The sequence below is a fragment of the Oncorhynchus mykiss genome, chromosome 10 (genome assembly GCF_057628025.1).
Source record: "Oncorhynchus mykiss isolate SJ-2025 chromosome 10, ASM5762802v1, whole genome shotgun sequence".
NCBI classification, from domain to species: Eukaryota; Metazoa; Chordata; class Actinopteri; order Salmoniformes; family Salmonidae; genus Oncorhynchus; species Oncorhynchus mykiss.
In genome coordinates this window covers 85,643,803-85,668,632 of record NC_143031.1, presented here as the reverse complement: position 1 = coordinate 85,668,632, position 24,830 = coordinate 85,643,803, and the positions used below count along the sequence as shown (strand labels likewise).

At 46.9% G+C, this 24,830-nt stretch overlaps 1 protein-coding gene across 2 annotated transcripts in view; it reads right to left on the bottom strand.

Annotated features, from left to right (window-relative positions):
• The window catches only part of LOC149980662 (maternal embryonic leucine zipper kinase-like), a 28,994-nt gene extending 5,763 nt beyond the window's left edge, over nucleotides 1–23,231 (bottom strand). The window contains exons 1-16 of one of the 2 annotated variants that reach the window (XM_090188280.1): nucleotides 23,049–23,231; nucleotides 22,365–22,446; nucleotides 21,621–21,706; nucleotides 21,237–21,353; nucleotides 20,685–20,828; nucleotides 18,687–18,755; nucleotides 17,744–17,836; nucleotides 13,318–13,416; nucleotides 11,727–11,795; nucleotides 8,456–8,554; nucleotides 6,137–6,223; nucleotides 5,425–5,559; nucleotides 5,122–5,208; nucleotides 4,734–5,034; nucleotides 2,116–2,221; nucleotides 302–464 (exon numbers count right to left, since the gene is read on the bottom strand). In XM_090188280.1, coding sequence (XP_090044406.1) covers nucleotides 302–464; nucleotides 2,116–2,221; nucleotides 4,734–5,034; nucleotides 5,122–5,208; nucleotides 5,425–5,559; nucleotides 6,137–6,223; nucleotides 8,456–8,554; nucleotides 11,727–11,795; nucleotides 13,318–13,416; nucleotides 17,744–17,836; nucleotides 18,687–18,755; nucleotides 20,685–20,828; nucleotides 21,237–21,353; nucleotides 21,621–21,706; nucleotides 22,365–22,422 — 1,713 coding nt within the window. In that variant the 5' untranslated portion in view covers nucleotides 22,423–22,446; nucleotides 23,049–23,231. The remainder of the gene's footprint in view (nucleotides 1–301; nucleotides 465–2,115; nucleotides 2,222–4,733; nucleotides 5,035–5,121; nucleotides 5,209–5,424; nucleotides 5,560–6,136; nucleotides 6,224–8,455; nucleotides 8,555–11,726; nucleotides 11,796–13,317; nucleotides 13,417–17,743; nucleotides 17,837–18,686; nucleotides 18,756–20,684; nucleotides 20,829–21,236; nucleotides 21,354–21,620; nucleotides 21,707–22,364; nucleotides 22,447–23,048) is intronic. The other variant, XM_090188281.1, reaches the window with a different exon arrangement.
• Nucleotides 23,232–24,830: the final 1,599 nt, after the last annotated feature.

Genomic DNA, 24,830 nt, shown 5'->3' with positions numbered 1-24,830 from the left:
CTATAGGGGGTGTCTGTATATAGGTACCTGTATCCTATAGGGGGTGTCTATATGACCCTGTAGGGGGTGTCTATATATAGGTACCTTGATCCTGTAGGGGGTGTCTATATATAGGTACCTGTATCCTATAGGGGGTGTCTATATGACCCTGTAGGGGGTGTCTATATATAGGTACCTGTATCCTATAGGGGGTGTCTATATGATCCTATAGGGGGTGTCTATTTGACCCTGTAAGGGGTGTCTATATGACTCTGTAGAGGGTGTCTATATGACCCTGTAGGGGGTGTCTATATATCGGTACCTTGATCCTGCGTGGTCTGTCCCGCAGCCCTCGTCTCTTGCTGGGTGTGAGCAAGGTGATGACTTTATCCAGCCCTCTCTCCAGACTGCCGAAAACCTTCCCCCCCCTCCTCTTCTGGCTGCTGTCCCCCCGAGACGCCCCCGCCAGGTCTAACGACCGGGACCTAAGAGACAGACGGAGGGGGACAATGATCTCAAGACCAGTGGTTCTTTAAAAAAAAAAAAAAAAATTCTCACCCAACTTCCTGATTTCCAATTGGATGTTACGATCTTGTCTGATCGCTGCAACTCCCCCCCCAACGGACTCGGGAGAGGTCGAAGTTCGAGAGTCAAGCGTCCTCCCGAAAACATCACCTGTCAAGCCTCTCTAATTCTTAACATACTGCTCGGTTAGCCCTGAATGCTGACTCGTTGTCGGTATTCATCAAGTCATCATCAGTAACCTTCTCTCTGGGCTGAAGGCCAGCATCTCCTTCTCTCTGGGCTGAAGGCCAGCATCTCCTTCTACCTTCTCTCTGGGCTGAAGGCCAGCATCTCCTTCCTCCATCATACCTTCTCTCTGGGCTGAAGGCCAGTATCTCCATCACACCTTCTCTCTGGGCTGAAGGCCAGTATCTCCATCATACCTTCTCTCTGGGCTGAAGGCCAGCATCTCCATCATACCTTCTCTCTGGGCTGAAGGCCAGCATCTCCATCATACCTTCTCTCTGGGCTGAAGGCCAGCATCTCCATCATACCTTCTCTCTGGGCTGAAGGCCAGCATCTCCATCATACCTTCTCTCTGGGCTGAAGGCCAGTATCTCCATCATACCTTCTCTCTGGGCTGAAGGCCAGTATGTCCATCATACCTTCTCTCTGGGCTGAAGGCCAGTATACCCATCATACCTTCTCTCTGGGCTGAAGGCCAGTATACCCATCATACCTTCTCTCTGGGCTGAAGGCCAGTATCTCCATCATACCTTCTCTCTGGGCTGAAGGCCAGTATGTCCATCATACCTTCTCTCTGGGCTGAAGGCCAGTATACCCATCATACCTTCTCTCTGGGCTGAAGGCCAGTATACCCATCATACCTTCTCTCTGGGCTGAAGGCCAGTATCTCCTTCTCTCTGGGCTGAAGGCCAGCATCTCCATCATACCTTCTCTCTGGGCTGAAGACCAGTATCTCCTTCTCTCTGGGCTGAAGGCCAGCATCTCCATCATACCTTCTCTCTGGGCTGAAGGCCAGCATCTCCATCATACCTTCTCTCTGGGCTGAAGGCCAGCATCTCCATCATACCTTCTCTCTGGGCTGAAAGCCAGCATCTCCATCATACCTTCTCTCTGGGCTGAATGCCAGCATCTCCATCATACCTTCTCTCTGGGCTGAAGACCAGTATCTCCTTCTCTCTGGGCTGAAGGCCAGCATCTCCATCATACCTTCTCTCTGGGCTGAAGGCCAGCATCTCCATCATACCTTCTCTCTGGGCTGAAGGCCAGCATCTCCATCATACCTTCTCTCTGGGCTGAAGGCCAGTATCTCCATCATACCTTCTCTCTGGGCTGAAGACCAGTATCTCCATCATACCTTCTCTCTGGGCTGAAGGCCAGTATACCCATCATACCTTCTCTCTGGGCTGAAGGCCAGCATCTCCTTCTCTCTGGGCTGAAGGCCAGCATCTCCATCATACCTTCTCTCTGGGCTGAAGGCCAGTATCTCCATCATACCTTCTCTCTGGGCTGAAGGCCAGCATCTCCATCATACCTTCTCTCTGGGCTGAAGGCCAGCATCTCCATCATACCTTCTCTCTGGGCTGAAGGCCAGCATCTCCATCATACCTTCTCTCTGGGCTGAAGGCCAGCATCTCCATCTCTTCTTCCTCCTTTCCTTCCACTCTCTCCCTCGGTCTCTTCCTCGACGGGTCCTTACAAGTACTGCCTCCTCCTGCAACACACACACACACACACGCACGCACACACACACACACATACACACACGGGAGAAGTGTGTAACACATGTCAGTACACACCACATGGGACAGAGAGCAGGGAAAGAGACAGCAACACCTGTCACAGTACACGCCCAGGGACACACACACCACACACAGACACACACACAGTACACGTCCAGGGACACACACACACAGAGTCCCTGGTGTGTTAGTCTGGACAGAGCTGTCAGCTGTAGCAGGAGGGGAGAGGTGGGTTATAAATTACACAGAGTGTGTGTGTGACATCCATATTATTAGTGAAAAACTGGTCATAGATATCTATCTATCTACACCTATCTCTATCTCTCTATATCCATCTATCTATCTACACCAATATCTATATATCTACACCTATCTCTATCTATCTACACCTATCTCTATCTATCTACACCTCTCTCTATCTATCTACACCTATCTCTATCTCTCTATATCCATCTATCTATCTACACCAATATCTATATATCTACACCTATCTCTATCTATCTACACCTATCTCTATCTCTCTACACCAATATCTATCTATCTACACCTATCTCTATCTCTCTATATCCATCTATCTACACCTGTATATATCTACACCTATCTCTATCTATCTACACCTATCTCTATCTATCTACACCAATATCTATATATCTACACCCATCTCTATCTATCTACACCTATCTCTATCTCTCTATATCTATATATCTACACCTATCTCTATCTATCTACACCTATCTCTATATATCCATCTATCTACACCTGTATATATCTACACCTATCTCTATCTATCTACACCTATCTCTATCTATCTACACCAATATCTATATATTTACACCTATCTCTATCTATCTACACCTATCTCTATATCTATCTATCTACACCTATCTCTATCTATCTATATCCATCTATCTACACCTATCTCTATCTATCTATATCCATCTATCTACACCTATCTCTATCTATCTATATCCATCCATCTACACCTATCTCTATCTATCTATATCCATCCATCTACACCTATCTCTCTCTATATCCATCCATCTACACCTACCTATCTATCTATCTATATATCTATATATCTATATATCTATATATCTATATATCTATATATCTATATATATATATATATATATATATATATATATATATATACACACACACATACACACACCTATATCTACCTACCTATCTATCTATATACACCTATATCTATCTATATATATCTATCCATCCATCTCTATATATACACCTATATCTATCCATCTATCTATATATATATACACACCTATATCTATCTATCTATATCTCCATATCTCTATACACACAGATATATATATATATCTCCATCTCTATATCTCTCTAGTCTGTATTATTTGTCAGAAGTAAAAGCCAGGATCCAGTGAAAGGCTGAGAGAGCAAGCTACATTATAAACCAACCATCCTCATCTCTCTCATTGAAACGCAGAGGGCTAACAGCTAATAGCTAACAACATTAGCATTCCACTCATTCACAAATAACTGTTACGCCGTTAGCCACGCTAGTTAGCATTAGGCTAGCTATTATAAAACAAAAAAATGGGGCACACCGTTGGGTCGACAGTGATCATAATTACAGAGAGAGAGAGAGATAAATCAGATGAATGTGAGCGTCTTCGGCAAAAAGCTGTTGAAATGACTATTAACAGAATACAATTTACTTGCAAATGTGCCACTTCTGATTCTGAGTGGTGGTGGTGGGGGGGGGGGGCGTGTGTATGTCCCTTTCAGAAACACACCGTATTGAGAGGTGATCACTGGGATTAAAAGGCTGTGAGCCACAGAAACACACCGTATTGAGAGGTGATCACTGGGATTAAAAGGCTGTGAGCCACAGAAACACACCGTATTGAGAGGTGATCACTGGGATTAAAAGGCTGTGAGCCACAGAAACACAGCGTATTGAGAGGTGACCGCTGGGATTAAAAGGCTGTGAGCCACAGAAACACACCGTATTGAGAGGTGACCTCTGGGATTAAAAGGCTGTGAGCCACAGAAACATCACCGTATTGAGAGGTGACCACTGGGATTAAAAGGCTGTGAGCCTCAGAAACACACCGTATTGAGAGGTGACCGCTGGGATTAAAAGGCTGTGAGCCACAGAAACATCACCGTATTGAGAGGTGACCGCTGGGATTAAAAGGCTGTGAGCCACAGAAACATCACCGTATTGAGAGGTGACCGCTGGGATTAAAAAGCTGTCTGCTAACTAGTGGTCTCTGATGTCGTTTAAGCATAGTTGTGGATTTAAAACATCCAATTGAGTTGTTGTTCTATTTAAAACAATGAAATCAAGTGTGATTTGGAGAGAAACCCCCCTCCCCTCCCAAAAGAGAAAAGACTGAATTTGGGAAAAACTCAAACGGAATCAGGATGTATGTTTCTGTGTATTGTCTGTGTGTGTGTGTGTGTGTGTGTGTGTCTGTGTGTGTCTGTGTGTGATCTTACCTTGGGGTGTGTCAAGCTTGTTGCCAACCTTGTTGGTGTTATTATGGGTTGGTGTAGTCAAGACCCTCTTATTGGACTGAGTTGCCTTCCTATTGGCTACTGGGGATCGGGGGGCGGGCAAAGCAAATATATCTGCATCCTTATTGGCCACGGCAACGTTCTCTTTGTTTTCATTGGTCCGTTCCCGGCATTGGTCCCGCCTCTCCTGGTGACGGTGGTGGTGCGCGTTTGGCTCCCTCTCCGGAGTGGGGGCGTGTTTAGTCTGATCCCGCCTCTTTTCAGCTGACGGACAGGTCGCTCTCTTTAGGAAGACCGAAACAAGAATGTTGATAACAAGAGAGACAGAGACAGAAACAGACAGAGAGAGAGAGAGAGATGACCCCCTGACCTCTTGCTGGGGTGTGAGTGGAACCCAGGGCAGGTCGTCGTCATAGCAACGGTCCTCAGCATCATCATCATCATCGAAGAGTAGAGTCTTCTTAGACAGGAGGGAGATTGAGAGAAGAGGGAGGAAGAGAAAAGGAACAAATATTTTATTCACTTTTTTTTCAAGGCAACGAAGCTTCTTAAACTGGACTGTGGGGGAGGGAGGGAGAGAGAGGATGGGGGGGGAGAGGAGGGAGACAGAGACAGACAGAGGGGCGAGAGAGAGAGAGAGAGAGACAGAAGAGAGGTAGCAGTAGATTCTGACCTGTACTCCCAGGCGTTGAGGTGAACAGGACATGACATCACAGACAGGAAGTTGAGGCCTGATCCGGACAGGTTTCCCTCTCTGTTTCATAGAGAGCAGCAACAGGTAGGTGGCAGTGGTCTGGTCGTACTTCCACTGTACACACACACACACACACACACACACACACACAGAGTGTGTATATACAAATAAAAAATCATGACTCCATATGTGTTATTTCAGAGTTTTGATGTCTTCATTATTATTCTACAATGTAGAAAATAGTAGAAATAAAGAAAAACCCTGGAATGAGTAAACATCTTTTGGCTGGTCGTGTGTGTGTGTGTGTGTGTGTGTGTTATATATCCATCTACCTATAGAAAACATATATCTACACACAGACGTCTGATGAATTAATGTATAAACTAAATTGTCAGTGTTCATTCAAATCGGCGGTGTTATACTGCCATCTACTGGCGAAACCCGTCAACACACACACACGATGATATACACAGTGTCTCCACCTGTATTCATTTAGCCCAGAAATAGATTTATGTATATTTTTTTTATATACATAAATCTATTTCTGCCGAGACGAGCTTTTAAAATGGATAGTCGCTCGTTGACTCAATGACTGGAAGTCTATGTGAACCCCCCGCACCCTTTACCTCTACTGACGAACCCCCCACGCGACCCTTACCTCTACTGATGAATGAAATACAGCCCCACACACCTCATTGACCAGCTGTAGGGTGCTCTGTCTGGAGATCTTCAGGCTGACGGACATCTCAGTGATGCAGTCTTCATCTATATAACCCAACTAGAGGAGAGAGATGGAGGGGGGAGAGGGAGGAGAGAGGGGGGGGAGAGGGAGGAGAGAGGGGGGGGGAGAGGGAGGAGAGAGGGGGGGGAGAGGGAGGAGAGGGAGGAGAGAGAGGGGGGAGAGGGAGGAGAGAGAAGGGGGAGAGGGAGGAGAGAGAGAGAGGAGGGAGAGAGATGGAGGGGGGAGAGGGACGAGAGAGAGGGGGGAGAGGGAGGGGGGAGAGGGGGGAGAGGGAGGGGGGAGTGGGAGGAGAGAGAGGGGGGAGAGGGAGGAGAGAGAAGGGGGAGAGGGAGGAGAGAGAAGGGAGAGAGGGGGGAGAGGGAGAGAGAGGGAGGGGTGAGAGAGGAGGGAGAGAGAGGGGGAGAGAGAGAGGGGAGGGAGAGAGAGGGGAGAGAGAGAGGAGGGAGAGGGAGAGAGGGGGGAGAGGGAGAGAGGGGGGAGAGGGAGGAGAGAGAGGGGGGAGAGAGAGGGGGGAGGGAGAGGGAGAGAGGGGGAGGGGGAGGGAGAGGGAGAGAGGGGGAGGGAGAGAGGGGGAGGGAGAGGGAGAGGGAGAGGGAGAGAGGGAGAGAGGGAGAGAGGGAGAGAGGGAGAGAGAGAGAGAGGGAGAGAGAGAGGAGGGAGAGAGAGAGGAGGGAGAGGAGGGAGAGAGAAAGGGGGAAGGGGGAGAGAGAGAGAGAGAGAGAGGCGGGGAGAGGGAGAGAGAGAGGGGAGGGGGAGAGTAGTTTCTCTAGAGATAAATCAGATCCAGACTGAACTGTGTGATGTAGTAGGGAGTTGTAGTTTCTCTAGAGATAAATCAGACCCAGACTGAACTGTGTTATGTAGTAGGGAGTTGTAGTTTCCAACGGACCAATAGTCTACATAGTGTATAGTGCAGAAAACGTGGTAATTAACTACAATGACCATAATCCATTGCGCGCCTACTTGTACCGGTCCGCGGCAGACACAGAGAGTAGAACGTACGATCAAGAGATCCACATCTATCAAGACAACTAAAGGTGTCGACCTTAACGAGATGGCAACCAGCACAGGTGTAACACATCCTGACTAACGAGTTGACACCAAATCGGTTCTCCCTACGTGCTAACGAGCTATACGTGCTAACGAGCTATACGTGCTAACGAGCTATACGTGCCAACGAGCTATACGTGCCAACGAGCTATACGTGCCAACGAGCTATACGTGCCAACGAGCTATACGTGCCAACGAGCTATACGTGCCAACGAGCTATACGTGCTAACGAGCTATACGTGCTAACGAGCTATACGTGCTAACGAGCTATACGTGCTAAAGTCCAACCTCAAAGCGTACAGGGAAAAACAAAAAACTGTAACAAGGCGTGTTTGGGGGTTCTGAGAGGAGGGTTTGGGGGTTCTTAGAGGAGGGTTTGGGGGTTCTGAGAGGAGGGTTTGGGGGTTCTTAGAGGAGGGTTTGGGGGTTCTGAGAGGAGGGTTTGGGGGTTCTGAGAGGAGGGTTTGGGGGTTCTGAGAGGAGGGTTTGGGGGTTCTGAGAGGAGGGTTTGGGGGTTCTGAGAGGAGGGTTTGGGGGTTCTGAGAGGAGGGTTTGGGGGTTCTGAGAGGAGGGTTTGGGGGGTTTGGGGGTTCTGAGAGGAGGGTTTGGGGGTTCTGAGAGGAGGGTTTGGGGGTTCTGAGAGGAGGGTTTGGGGGTTCTGAGAGGAGGGTTTGGGGGTTCTTAGAGGAGCGTTTGGGGGTTCTGAGAGGAGGGTTTGGGGGTTCTGAGAGGAGGGTTTGGGGGTTCTGAGAGGAGGGTTTGGGGGTTCAGAGAGGAGGGTTTGGGGGTTCAGAGAGGAGGGTTTGGGGGGTTCTGAGAGGAGGGTTTGGGGGTTCTGAGAGGAGGGTTTGGGGGTTCTTAGAGACGCGTTTGGGGGTTCTTAGAGGTGCTGTTGGGGGTTCTTAGAGGTGCTGTTGGGGGTTCTTAGAGGTGCTGTTGGGGGTTCTTAGAGGTGCTGTTGGGGGTTCTTAGAGGTGCTGTTGGGGGTTCTTAGAGGAGCGTTTGGGGGTTCTTAGAGGAGGGTTTGGGGGTTCTCAGAGGAGGGTTTGGGGGTTCTTAGAGGAGCGTTTGGGGGTTCTGAGAGGAGCGTTTGGGGGTTCTGAGAGGAGCGTTTGGGGGTTCTTAGAGGAGCGTTTGGGGGTTCTTAGAGGCGCGTTCGGGGGTTCTTAGGCGTGTGTTCAGATGTGTGTGTGTGTGTGTGTGTGTGTGTGTTCTTACAGGTTGCTTGCTGTGCCACTCTACAGGGGTGCCATAGCCAGACATCGTCCAGGGATGGTCTAGGAGTTGTCTGATGGTCACACGATGCTTAGGATCCACCTACATACACACAATCAATAACTACTACTATACCAAACCTGATGTCACACAATCAATAACTACTACTATACCAAACCTGATGTCACACAATCAATAACTACTACTATACCAAACCTGATGTCACACAATCAATAACTCCTACTATACAAACCAATCAATAACTACTACTATACCAAACCTGATGTCACACAATCAATAACTACTACTATACCAAACCTGATGTCACACAATCAATAACTCCTACTATACAAACCAATCAATAACTACTACTATACCAAACCTGATGTCACACAATCAATAACTACTACTATACCAAACCTGATGTCACACAATCAATAACTACTACTATACCAAACCTGATGTCACACAATCAATAACTCCTACTATACAAACCAATCAATAACTCCTACTATACAAACCAATCAATAACTACTACTATACCAAACCTGATGTCACACAATCAATAACTACTACTATACCAAACCTGATGTCACACAATCAATAACTCCTACTATACAAACCAATCAATAACTCCTACTATACAAACCAATCAATAACTCCTACTATACAAACCAATCAATAACTCCTACTATACAAACCAATCAATAACTCCTACTATACAAACCAATCAATAACTCCTACTATACAAACCAATCAATAACTCCTACTATACAAACCAATCAATAACTCCTACTATACAAACCAATCAATAACTCCTACTATACAAACCAATCAATAACTCCTACTATACAAACCAATCAATAACTCCTACTATACCAAACCAATCAATAACTCCTACTATACAAACCAATCTATAACTCCTACTATACCAAACCAATCAATAACTCCTACTATACAAACCAATCAATAACTCCTAGTATACAAACCAATCAATAACTCCTAGTATACAAACCAATCAATAACTCCTACTATACAAACCAATCAATAACTCCTACTATACAAACCAATCAATAACTCCTACTATACAAACCAATCAATAACTCCTACTATACAAACCAATCAATAACTCCTACTATACAAACCAATCAATAACTCCTACTATACCAAACCAATCAATAACTCCTACTATACAAACCAATCAATAACTCCTACTATACCAAACCAAACAATAACTCCTACTATACAAACCAATCAATAACTCCTACTATACAAACCAATCAATAACTCCTACTATACAAACCAATCAATAACTCCTACTATACAAACCAATCAATAACTCCTACTATACAAACCAATCAATAACTCCTACTATACAAACCAATCAATAACTCCTACTATACAAACCAATCAATAACTCCTACTATACAAACCAACCAATAACTCCTACTATACAAACCAACCAATAACTCCTACTATACAAACCAATCAATAACTCCTACTATACAAACCAATCAATAACTCCTACTATACAAACCAATCAATAACTCCTACTATACAAACCAATCAATAACTCCAACTATACAAACCAATCAATAACTCCTACTATACAAACCAATCAATAACTCCTACTATACAAACCAATCAATAACTCCTACTATACAAACCAATCAATAACTCCTACTATACAAACCAATCAATAACTCCTACTATACAAACCAATCAATAACTCCTACTATACAAACCAATCAATAACTCCTACTATACAAACCAATCAATAACTACTACTATACAAACCAATCAATAACTCCTACTATACAAACCAATCAATAACTCCTACTATACAAACCAATCAATAACTCCTACTATACAAACCAATCAATAACTCCTACTATACAAACCAATCAATAACTCCTACTATACAAACCAATCAATAACTCCTACTATACAAACCAATCAATAACTCCTACTATACAAACCAATCAATAACTCCTACTATACAAACCAATCAATAACTCCTACTATACAAACCAATCAATAACTCCTACTATACAAACCAATCAATAACTCCTACTATACAAACCAATCAATAACTCCTAGTATACAAACCAATCAATAACTCCTACTATACAAACCAATCAATAACTCCTACTATACAAACCAATCAATAACTCCTAGTATACAAACCAATCAATAACTCCTAGTATACAAACCAATCAATAACTCCTACTATACAAACCAATCAATAACTCCTACTATACAAACCAATCAATAACTCCTACTATACAAACCAATCAATAACTCCTACTATACAAACCAATCAATAACTCCTACTATACAAACCAATCAATAACTCCTACTATACAAACCAATCAATAACTCCTACTATACAAACCAATCAATAACTCCTACTATACAAACCAATCAATAACTCCTACTATACAAACCAATCAATAACTCCTACTATACAAACCAATCAATAACTCCTACTATACAAACCAATCAATAACTCCTACTATACAAACCAATCAATAACTCCTACTATACAAACCAATCAATAACTCCTACTATACAAACCAATCAATAACTCCTACTATACCAAACCAATCAATAACTCCTACTATACAAACCAATCAATAACTCCTACTATACCAAACCAATCAATAACTCCTACTATACAAACCAATCAATAACTCCTACTATACCAAACCAATCAATAACTCCTACTATACAAACCAATCAATAACTCCTACTATACCAAACCAATCAATAACTCCTACTATACAAACCAATCAATAACTCCTACTATACAAACCAATCAATAACTCCTACTATACAAACCAATCAATAACTCCTACTATACAAACCAATCAATAACTCCTACTATACAAACCAATCAATAACTCCTACTATACAAACCAATCAATAACTCCTACTATACCAAACCAATCAATAACTCCTACTATACAAACCAATCAATAACTCCTACTATACAAACCAATCAATAACTCCTACTATACAAACCAATCAATAACTCCTACTATACAAACCAATCAATAACTCCTACTATACAAACCAATCAATAACTCCTACTATACAAACCAATCAATAACTCCTACTATACCAAACCAATCAATAACTCCTACTATACAAACCAATCAATAACTCCTACTATACAAACCAATCAATAACCTGATCATACGTCAAAATCAAAGAGCAAGAGGAGGTGTGTGTGTGTGTGTGTGTGTGTGTGTGTGTGTGTGTGTGTGTGTACCTGCATCATCTGGTTGAGTAGCAGGATGCTCCCAGGAGACAGCCAATGAGGGTTGTTGTAACTACCTCTCTAGAACAGTAAAACACGTAGGTTAGTTTACACCAGAGGCTTTGAATCTGGCTTTTATACACTCACAAATAGAGAAAACCAACTGTCACGGTTGAACCCTTTCCTCCAGAGAAAACCAACTGTCACGGTTGAACCCTTTCCTCCAGAGAAAACCAACTGTCACGGTTGAACCCTTTCCTCCAGAGAAAACCAACTGTCACGGTTGAACCCTTTCCTCCAGAGAAAACCAACTGTCACGGTTGAACCCTTTCCTCCAGAGAAAACCAACTGTCACGGTTGAACCCTTTCCTCCAGAGAAAACCAACTGTCACGGTTGAACCCTTTCCTCCAGAGAAAACCAACTGTCACGGTTGAACCCTTTCCTCCAGAGAAAACCAACTGTCACGGTTGAACCCTTTCCTCCAGAGAAAACCAACTGTCACGGTTGAACCCTTTCCTCCAGAGAAAACCAACTGCCACGGTTGAACGCCTTTCCTCCAGAGAAACAGTTCTGAACTATATTAGTGGAACTAAATGTTTTCCCTTCTACCGTGTCAGAAATAGCTGTCCTATTTCTAAAACTACTAGCTGGCTGAACCATTTGTGAAACAACCATGTTCTGTCACGTTACCTTGGATACCTGGCTAACAACCATGTTCTGTCATGTTACCTTGGATACCTGGCGAACAACCATGTTCTGTCACGTTACCTTGGATACCTGGCTAACAACCATGTTCTGTCACGTTACCTTGGATACCTAGCTAACAACCATGTTCTGTCACGTTACCTTGGATACCTGGCTAACAACCATGTTCTGTCACGTTACCTTGGATACCTAGCTAACAACCATGTTCTGTCACGTTACCTTGGATACCTAGCTAACAACCATGTTCTGTCACGTTACCTTGGATACCTAGCTAACAGCCATGTTCTGTCACGTTACCTTGGATACCTAGCTAACAACCATGTTCTGTCACGTTACCTTGGATACCTAGCTAACAACCATGTTCTGTCACGTTACCTTGGATACCTAGCTAACAGCCATGTTCTGTCACGTTACCTTGGATACCTAGCTAACAACCATGTTCTGTCACGTTACCTTGGATACCTAGCTAACAACCATGTTCTGTCACGTTACCTTGGATACCTAGCTAACAACCATGTTCTGTCACGTTACCTTGGATACCTGGCTAACAACCATGTTCTGTCACGTTACCTTGGATACCTAGCTAACAGCCATGTTCTGTCACGTTACCTTGGATACCTAGCTAACAACCATGTTCTGTCACGTTACCTTGGATACCTAGCTAACAACCATGTTCTGTCACGTTACCTTAGATACCTGGCTAACAACCATGTTCTGTCACGTTACCTTGGATACCTAGCTAACAACCATGTTCTGTCACGTTACCTTGGATACCTAGCTAACAACCATGTTCTGTCACGTTACCTTGGATACCTAGCTAACAACCATGTTCTGTCACATTACCTTGGATACCTGGCTAGCCACCCTGTAACTTGACCAATACAGACAGTATCTTACGGTGATTTTCCTGTAGAGGACCATACAGTTGTCGTCATCAAAGGGCAGATATCCACAGAGCAGAGCAAACAGCAGCACCCCCATACTCCACACATCAGCCTGGTAACACAACACACACACACATACACACACACACACATTATATATCCACACATCAGCCTGGTAACACAACACACACACACACAACACACATTATATATCCACACAGCAGCACCCCCAAACTCCACACATCAGCCTGGTAACACAACACACACACACACACAACACACATTATATATCCACACAGCAGCACCCCATACTCCACACATCAGCCTGGTAACACAACACACATTATATATCCACACATCAGCCTGGTAACACAACACACATTATATATCCACACATCAGCCTGGTAACACAACACACACACATTATATATCCACACAGCAGCACCCCGGTAACACAACACACACACACATTATATATCCACACATCAGCCTGGTAACACAACACACACACACATTATATATCCACACAGCAGTACCCCCATACTCCACACATCAGCCTGGTAACACAACACACATTATATATCCACACAGCAGGACCCCCATACTCCACACATCAGCCTGGTAACACAACACACATTATATATCCACACAGCAGCCTGGTAACACAACACACACACACATTATATATCCACACAGCAGCACCCCCATACTCCACACATCAGCCTGGTAACACAACACACATTATATATCCACACAGCAGCCTGGTAACACAACACACATTATATATCCACACAGCAGCACCCCCATACTCCACACAGCAGCCTGGTAACACAACACACACACACACACATTATATATCCACACAGCAGCACCCCCAAACCCCACACATCAGCCTGGTAACACAACACACACACACACACACATTATATATCCACACAGCAGCACCCCCATACTCCACACAGCAGCCTGGTAACACAACACACACACACACATTATATATCCACACAGCAGTACCCCATACTCCACACATCAGCCTGGTAACACAACACACATTATATATCCACACAGCAGTACCCCCATACTCCACACATCAGCCTGGTAACACAACACACATTATATATCCACACAGCAGCACCCCCATACCCCACACATCAGCCTGGTAACACAACACACATTATATATCCACACAGCAGCCTGGTAACACAACACACATTATATATCCACACAGCAGCACCCCCATACCCCACACAGCAGCCTGGTAACACAACACACATTATATATCCACACAGCAGCCTGGTAACACAACACACATTATATATCCACACAGCAGCCTGGTAACACAACACACATTATATATCCACACAGCAGTACCCCCACACTCCACACAGCAGCCTGGTAACACAACACACATTATATATCCACACAGCAGCACCCCCATACTCCACACAGCAGCCTGGTAACACAACACACATTATATATCCACACAGCAGCCTGGTAACACAACACACATTATATATCCACACAGCAGCACCCCATACTCCACACATCAGCCTGGTAACACAACACACATTATATATCCACACAGCAGCACCCCCATACTCCACACATCAGCCTGGTAACACAACACACATTATATATCCACACAGCAGCACCCCCATACTCCACACAGCAGCCTGGTAACACAACACACATTATATATCCACACAGCAGCCTGGTAACACAACACACATTATATATCCACACAGCAGCACCCCATACTCCACACATCAGCCTGGTAACACAACACACATTATATATCCACACATCAGCCTGGTAACACAACACACATTATATATCCACACAGCAGCACCCCCATACTCCACACAGCAGCCTGGTAACACAACACACATTATATATCCACACAGCAGCCTGGTAACACAACACACATTATATATCCACACAGCAGCCTGGTAACACAACACACATTATATATCCACACAGCAGCCTGGTAACACAACACACATTATATATCCACACAGCAGTACCCCCATACTCAACACATCAGCCTGGTAACACAACACACATTATATATCCACACATCAGCACCCCCATACTCCACACAGCAGCCTGGTAACACAACACACATTATATATCCACACAGCAGCCTGGTAACACAACACACATTATATATCCACACAGCAGTACCCCCATACTCCACACATCAGCCTGGTAACACAACACACATTATATATCCACACAGCAGCCTGGTAACACAACACACATTATATATCCACACAGCAGCCTGGTAACACAACACACATTATATATCCACACATCAGCACCCCCATACTCCACACAGCAGCCTGGTAACACAACACACATTATATATCCACACAGCAGCCTGGTAACACAACACACATTATATATCCACACAGCAGTACCCCCATACTCCACACATCAGCCTGGTAACACAACACACATTATATATCCACACATCAGCCTGGTAACACAACACAACACACACACACACACACATTATATATCCACACAGCAGCCTGGTAACACAACACACATTATATATCCACACAGCAGCCTGGTAACACAACACACATTATATATCCACACATCAGCCTGGTAACACAACACACATTATATATCCACACATCAGCCTGGTAACACAACACACATTATATATCCACACAGCAGTACCCCCATACTCCACACAGCAGCCTGGTAACACAACACACATTATATATCCACACATCAGCCTGGTAACACAACACACATTATATATCCACACAGCAGCACCCCCATACTCCACACATCAGCCTGGTAACACAACACACACATTATATAGCCACACATCAGCCTGGTAACACAACACACATTATATATCCACACAGCAGCACCCCCATACTCCACACAGCAGCCTGGTAACACAACACACATTATATATCCACACAGCAGCCTGGTAACACAACACACATTATATATCCACACAGCAGCCTGGTAACACAACACACATTATATATCCACACAGCAGCCTGGTAACACAACACACATTATATATCCACACAGCAGTACCCCCATACTCAACACATCAGCCTGGTAACACAACACACATTATATATCCACACATCAGCACCCCCATACTCCACACAGCAGCCTGGTAACACAACACACATTATATATCCACACAGCAGCCTGGTAACACAACACACATTATATATCCACACAGCAGTACCCCCATACTCCACACATCAGCCTGGTAACACAACACACATTATATATCCACACATCAGCCTGGTAACACAACACACATTATATATCCACACAGCAGCACCCCCATACTCCACACATCAGCCTGGTAACACAACACACACATTATATAGCCACACATCAGCCTGGTAACACAACACACATTATATATCCACACAGCAGCACCCCCATACTCCACACAGCAGCCTGGTAACACAACACACATTATATATCCACACAGCAGCACCCCCATACTCCACACATCAGCCTGGTAACACAACACACATTATATATCCACACATCAGCCTGGTAACACAACACAACACACACACACACATTATATATCCACACAGCAGCCTGGTAACACAACACACATTATATATCCACACAGCAGCCTGGTAACACAACACACATTATATATCCACACATCAGCCTGGTAACACAACACACATTATATATCCACACAGCAGCACCCCCATACTCCACACAGCAGCCTGGTAACACAACACACATTATATATCCACACATCAGCCTGGTAACACAACACACATTATATATCCACACAGCAGCACCCCCATACTCCACACAGCGGCCTGGTAACACAACACACATTATATATCCACACATCAGCCTGGTAACACAACACACATTATATATCCACACAGCAGCACCCCCATACTCCACACAGCGGCCTGGTAACACAACACACATTATATATCCACACAGCAGCCTGGTAACACAACACACATTATATATCCACACAGCAGCCTGGTAACACAACACACATTATATATCCACACATCAGCCTGGTAACACAACACACACACACATTATATATCCACACAGCAGCCTGGTAACACAACACAACACACACACATTATATATCCACACAGCAGCACCCCCATACTCCACACAGCAGCACCCCCATACTCCACACAGCAGCCTGGTAACACAACACACACACACACATTATATATCCACACAGCAGCACCCCCATACTCCACACAGCAGCCTGGTAACACAACACACATTATATATCCACACAGCAGCACCCCCATACTCCACACAGCAGCCTGGTAACACAACACACACACACACACACACACATTATATACCCACACAGCAGCACCCCCATACTCCACACATCACTCATTATATTCACACAGCCAGACATATTAAATTCCTCCCACCGGGTGTCTCACCTCCGAGCCGATGTAGGCTTTCCCCTGGATGAGTTCAGGAGCAGCGTAGGCTGGACTTCCACAACAGGTCATCAGCTCATATCCCAGACCCCCCTATAAAGACAGACTGATTAGACTGGACCACAACAGGTCATCAACTCATATCCCAGACCCCCCTATAAAGACAGGCTGATTAGACTGGACCACAACAGGTCATCAACTCATATCCCAGACCCCCCTATAAAGACAGGCTGATTAGACTGGACCACAACAGGTCATCAACTCATATCCCAGACGCCCCTATAAAGACAGACTGATTAGACTGGACCACAACAGGTCATCAACTCATATCCCAGACACCCCTATAAAGACAGACTGATTAGACTGGACCACAACAGGTCATGAACTCATATCCCAGACCCCCCTATAAAGACTGTTATTAGACTGGACCACAACAGGTCATCAACTCATATCCCAGACCCCCCTACAAAGACAGACTGATTAGACTGGACCACAACAGGTCATCAACTCATATCCCAGACCCCCCTATAAAGACTGTTATTAGACTGGACCACAACAGGTCATTAACTCATATCCCAGACCCCCCTATAAAGACTGTTATTAGACTGGACCACAACAGGTCATTAACTCATATCCCAGACCCCCCTATAAAGACAGACTGATTAGACTGGACCACAACAGGTCATTAACTCATATCCCAGACCCCCCTATAAAGACAGACTGATTAGACTGGACCACAACAGGTCATTAACTCATATCCCAGACCCCCCTATAAAGACAGAATGATTAGGCTGGACCACAACAGGTCATTAACCCCCTCTATAAACACAGTGATTAAGGAGGACTTAGCACACAGAACACATAAATCAAATCTATATTATTTATAGACAATGACCACTAAGCCTTGACACATATCACCGAGACAACAGGACAGTGTGGTTACCTTTGGTTTGGCACAGAGACCAAAGTCGATCAGTTTCAGGTTGTGGTCTTCATCTATCAACAGGTTCTCCTGAGGGAGGAGAGAGAGGAGAGAGGAGAGAGAGAAAGAGAGAGAGAGGAGAGATGAGGAGAGAGGGAGAGAGAAGGGGGAGGGGAGAGAGAGGGAGAGAGAAGGGGGGTGGAGAGAGAGGGAGAGGGGAGAGAGAAGAGAGAGAGGGAGAGGGGAGAGAAGGAGAGGGAGAGGGGAGAGAAGGAGAGAGAAGGGGAGAGAAGGGGGAGAGGGAGAGGGGAGAGAGAGGAGAGAGAGGGGAGAGGAGAGAGAGAGAGAGAAGAGGGGGAGGAGAGAGAAGAGGGGGGGCAGAGAGAGGGGGGGGCAGAGAGAGAGGGGGGGGCAGAGAGAGGGGGGGCAGAGAGGGGGGGGGCAGAGAGAGGGGGGGGGCAGAGAGAGGGGGGGGGCAGAGAGAGGGGGGGGGGCAGAGAGAGGGGGGGGGGCAGAGAGAGGGGGGGCAGAGAGAGGGGGGGGGGCAGAGAGAGGGGGGGGGCAGAGAGAGGGGGGGCAGAGAGAGGGGGGGGGGCAGAGAGAGGGGGGGCAGAGAGAGGGGGGGGCAGAGAGAGGGGGGGGGGCAGAGAGAGGGGGGGCAGAGAGAGGGGGGGGGCAGAGAGAGGGGGGGGGCAGAGAGAGGGGGGGGGGCAGAGAGAGGGGGGGCAGAGAGAGGGGGGGGGCAGAGAGAGGGGGGGGGCAGAGAGAGGGGGGGCAGAGAGAGGGGGGGGGCAGAGAGAGGGGGGGGGCAGAGAGAGGGGGGGCAGAGAGAGGGGGAGCAGAGAGGGGGGGGGGCAGAGAGAGGGGGGGCAGAGAGAGGGGGAGCAGAGAGGGGGGGGGGCAGAGAGAGGGGGGGCAGAGAGGGGGGGGCAGAGAGAGGGGGGGCAGAGAGGGGGGGGGCAGAGAGAGGGGGGGCAGAGAGAGGGGGGGCAGAGAGGGGGGGGGCAGAGAGAGGGGGGGCAGAGAGGGGGGGGGCAGAGAGAGGGGGGGCAGAGAGAGGGGGGGCAGAGAGAGGGGGGGCAGAGAGAGGGGGGGCAGAGAGGGGGGGGGGCAGAGAGAGGGGGGGGGCAGAGAGAGGGGGGGGGCAGAGAGAGGGGGGGCAGAGAGAGGGGGGGCAGAGAGGGGGGGGGGCAGAGAGAGGGGGGGGGCAGAGAGAGGGGGGGCAGAGAGAGGGGGGGGGCAGAGAGAGGGGGGGCAGAGAGGGGGGGGGCAGAGAGAGGGGGGGGGCAGAGAGAGGGGGGGGGCAGAGAGAGGGGGGGCAGAGAGAGGGGGGGCAGAGAGAGGGGGGGGGCAGAGAGAGGGGGGGGGCAGAGAGAGGGGGGGGGCAGAGAGAGAGGGGGGGCAGAGAGAGGGGGGGCAGAGAGAGGGGGGGCAGAGAGAGGGGGGGGGCAGAGAGAGGGGGGGGGCAGAGAGAGGGGGGGGGCAGAGAGAGGCATTAACAGTAGCTCTATACATGTATTACATATATACCACGTAATTGAACCAATAAAGTTTAATAGCAGTGTCTTACAACAACTGCATTCAGCACCATCACCACTAGTGGGTAGTTCAGACACCCACACAGACACCCACACAAACACCCACACAGACACCCACCCACACAGACACCCACACAACCACACCCACACAAACATCCACACAGAAAACCACACCCACACACCCACCCACACAAACACCCACACAGACAACCACACCCACACAGACACCCACACACCCAACCCTGGTTACCTACCGGTTTGAGGTCTCTGTGGGCGTATCCCTGGTTACCTACCGGTTTGAGGTCTCTGTGGGCGTATCCCTGGTTACCTACCGGTTTGAGGTCTCTGTGGGCTGGTTACCTACCGGTTTGAGGTCTCTGTGGGCGTGTCCCTGGTTACCTACCGGTTTGAGGTCTCTGTGGGCATATCCCTGGTTACCTACCGGTTTGAGGTCTCTGTGGGCGTATCCCTGGTTACCTACCGGTTTGAGGTCTCTGTGGGCGTACCCCTGGCTGTGGACGTAGGCCAGAGCTGAGACGATCTGTCTGAAGAACACTCTGGTCTCCTCTTCAGACAGACGGTCCTTAGCAACGATGTAGTCAAACAGCTCTCCTCCAGGACAATACTGGAGAAGAAGACGGGGCAGAGAGAGAGGTTCATATTGGGGCCGGTCTGTCTGATGTGTGGGTTCTACCTCCAGGACAATACTGGAGAAGAAGACGGGGCAGAGAGAGAGGTTCATATTGGGGCCGGTCTGTCTGATGTGTGGGTTCTACCTCCAGGACAATACTGGAGAAGAAGAGGGGGAGAGAGAGGTTCATATTGGGGCCGGTCTGTCTGATGTGTGGGTCCTACCTCCAGGATCATGTATATCTTGGTATTAGTCTCTATAACATGGTACAGTCTACAGAGTCTATAACATGGTACAGTCTACAGACATGCTGACGTGGGTCCTACCTCCAGGATCATGTATATCTTGGTATTAGTCTCGATAACATGGTACAGTCTACAGACATGCTGACGTGGGTCCTACCTCCAAGATCATGTATATCTTGGTATTAGTCTCTATAACATGGTACAGTCTACAGACATGCTGATGGCTCAGACTCTTCATGGCCTCTATCTCCACCTTCACACGAGGAAGGTCCTCCTGCACAGAAGAAGAAAAAAGGAAGTATTTTTCTTTAACAAGCCATTTACATTAGATTAAAACCATCACAGTAAAAACACACTAAATATTAGAGACTTAGATGAGAGAGAGAGACAAAGAGAGAGAGAGAGGAAGGGAAAGAGAGAGAGAGAGAGACAGAGAGGGGAAGGGAAAGAGAGAGAGAGACAGAGAGAGAGAGACAGAGAGAGAGGGAGGAAGGGAAAGAGAGATATGCAAGAGAGAGCAATATGAGAGAGAGAGACTCACCCCCAGTTCCTTCTTCTCCATGATTTTAATGGCCACCTTCTCTCCCGTCAGGATGTGGCGACCCAGCTTGACCTTAGCAAAGCCTCCTGTAGCACACAACACACACCCAGCAGAATAGCAGGTCAGATGAGAGACCACCCACCCACCCACCGATCAGAACGGATAACACACCCACCGATCAGAACGGATAACACACACCCCCACCCACCGATCAGAACGGATAACACACACCCCCACCCACCGATCAGAACGGATAACACACACCCCCACCCACCGATCAGAACGGATAACACAGACCCACCGATCAGAACGGATAACACACACACCGATCAGAACGGATAACACACCCCCACACACTGATCAGAACGGATAACACACCCCCACACACTGATCAGAACGGATAACACACACCCACCGATCAGAACGGATAACACACACCCTCACCCACCGATCAGAACGGATAACACCCACCCACCGATCAGAACGGATAACACCCACCCACCGATCAGAACGAATAACACACACCCACCGATCAGAACGGATAACACCCACCCACCGATCAGAACGAATAACACACACCCACCGATCAGAACGAATAACACACCCCCACCGATCAGAACGGATAACACACCCCCACCCACCGATCAGAACGGATAACACACACCCACCGATCAGAACGGATAACACACACACATTCCTGGTGGCTCATGTGTCGGTACAGACGGTTGTGTTGAAGTGTCTCACCCGAGCCGATGGTCTCGTAGACTTCATAGTACTTGAGGAGTTCCGCCGCGCTGTCCATCTCGCCGAAAACACAACCTTCCAGCTGCGATGAACAAAACACACAGCGACATTGAGCTGAAAGGCTCCAGAAGGTTAGTTCCTGATAGGTGGCTACTGCTGGCTAAAATAACATCCCATCCCAACCAGACCTGCCTGTCTTAGCTAGCTTGCTAACGTTAGCTGCCGGTCAACTGACAAGGTTGCAAGTTCAAACCCCCGAGCTGACAAGGTACAAATCTGTCGTTCTGCCCCCTGAACAAGGCAGTTAACCCACTGTTCCTAGGCCGTCATTGAAAATAAGATTTTGTTATTAACTGACTTGCCTCGTTAAATAAAGGTAAAATAAATAAAGAACAACCTTCGGTCTCCTTTGAAATAGTCGATAAGCTCATGTTAACTTAAAAATCTAAACGTTTCAACGCACAAGATGACAAAAGAAGAACATAATTACACTTCTAACATATAAACAAATACGGTAGTAAGCTGTGACTTATCAATTCAAACCAGCGAGCAACATTATTACGTCGGTTAATTCACTGACTTGCGGGTTGCCCCAAGTTCGCTAATGTTTCGCCTAGCTAGGCTAACGATACTTTTGTACAGTTTGGCTAACTAAGTTATCCTATGCTGAAGCGTCGAACCTACCTTAAATACACAACTTGGATATAGTGAGGAAAGCAAAAAAAAAAGTAATCACGAATGTGTGAAATATATACTTAGTATTTGTAATATACAGCCCTCTCGCTCAGTGATGTCCTGTTGTCGAAGTTTGAATTCCCCACTACAGTGACGACATGTCCTACTTCCGGTGTCTGCATCCAACGTATCCACTTCCTCCCTCTATCGTTGAGTAATGGCACTGCATCTATAAAATTGATTATTTAATGTACTTTTTTATTTAACCTTTATATAATTAGGAAAGTAATTTTAAGAACAAATTCTTATTTACAATGACGGCCTACCTCGTCAATGCATGTATCGTTCAGTATTGACACTGCAGCTATAAAACAGATTCTACACTATAAGTCCCTAACTACAGGATCTAGGATCAGATCATTCTAGCCCACAATCCTAACTTTAAAAGGGCCAATCAGCGGTTGAAACCATAACAAAGCAACTCCACGCCACTGTTTCGGTAAAAAAAGCTGAAGATTGGGACGGGAGAAATGTAATCACTCTCAAATTCACAGACGAAGAAGCTATGGATGCAAGGACTGACCATTCATAACATGCTAGATTTAAAGGTAGACTCAACGAACTGACGTTGTCACGTGCATAACCTGGGCAGCCGCTAGTGGGCTTTATGGTTCTCCACTATATTATGGGCTTGATGGTTCTCCACTATCCTCTGGGCTTTATGGTTCTCCACTATATTCTGGGCTTGATGGTTCTCCACTATCCTCTGGGCTTTATGGTTCTCCACTATATTCTGGGCTTGATGGTTCTCCACTATCCTCTAGGCTTGATGGATCTCCGTTATCCTCTGGGATTGATGGTTCTCCACTATCCTCTGGGCTTGATGGATCTCCACTACCCTCTGGGCTTGATGGTTCTCCACTACCCCCTGGGCTTGATGGTTCTCCACTATCCTCTGGGCTTGATGGATCTCCACTATCCTCTGGGCTCCACTACCCTCTAGGCTTGATGGAGCTCCACTGTCCTCTGGGCTCCACTACCCTCTGGCCTTGATGGAGCTCCACTATCCTCTGGGCTCCACTACCCTCTGGGCTTGATGGAGCTCCACTATCCTCTGTGCTCCATTACCCTCTGGGCTTGATGGAGCTCCACTATCCTCTGGGCTTGATGGAGCTCCACTGTCCACTGGGCTCCACTACCCTCTGGGCTCCACTATCCTCTGGGCTCCACTATCCTCTGGGCTTGATGGTTCTCCACTATCCTCTGGGCACCACTATCCTCTGGGCTTGATGGATCTCCACTACCCTCTGGGCTCCACTACCCTCTGGGCTTTATGGAGCTCCACTATCCTCTGGGCTTGATGGATCTCCGCTATCCTCTGGGCTCCACTACCCTCTGGGGTTTATGGATGTCCACTACCCTCTGGGCTTGATGGTTCTCCACTACCCTCTGGGCTTGATGGTTCCCCACTACCCTCTGGGCTTGATGGTTTTCCACTACCCTCTGGGCTTGATGGTTCTCTACTATCCTCTGGGCTTGATGGATCTCCATTATCCTCTGCGATTGATGGAGCTCCACCTCCCTCTGGGCTCCACTATCCTCTGGGCTTGATGGAGCTCCACTATCCTCTGGGCTCCACTATCCTCTAGGCTCCACTATCCTCTGGGCTTAATGGTTCTCCACTATCCTCTGGGCTTGATGGATCTCCACTATCATCTGGGCTTGATGGTTCTCCACTATCCTCTGGGCTCCACTATCCTCTGGGCTTGATGGATCTCCACTATCCCCTGG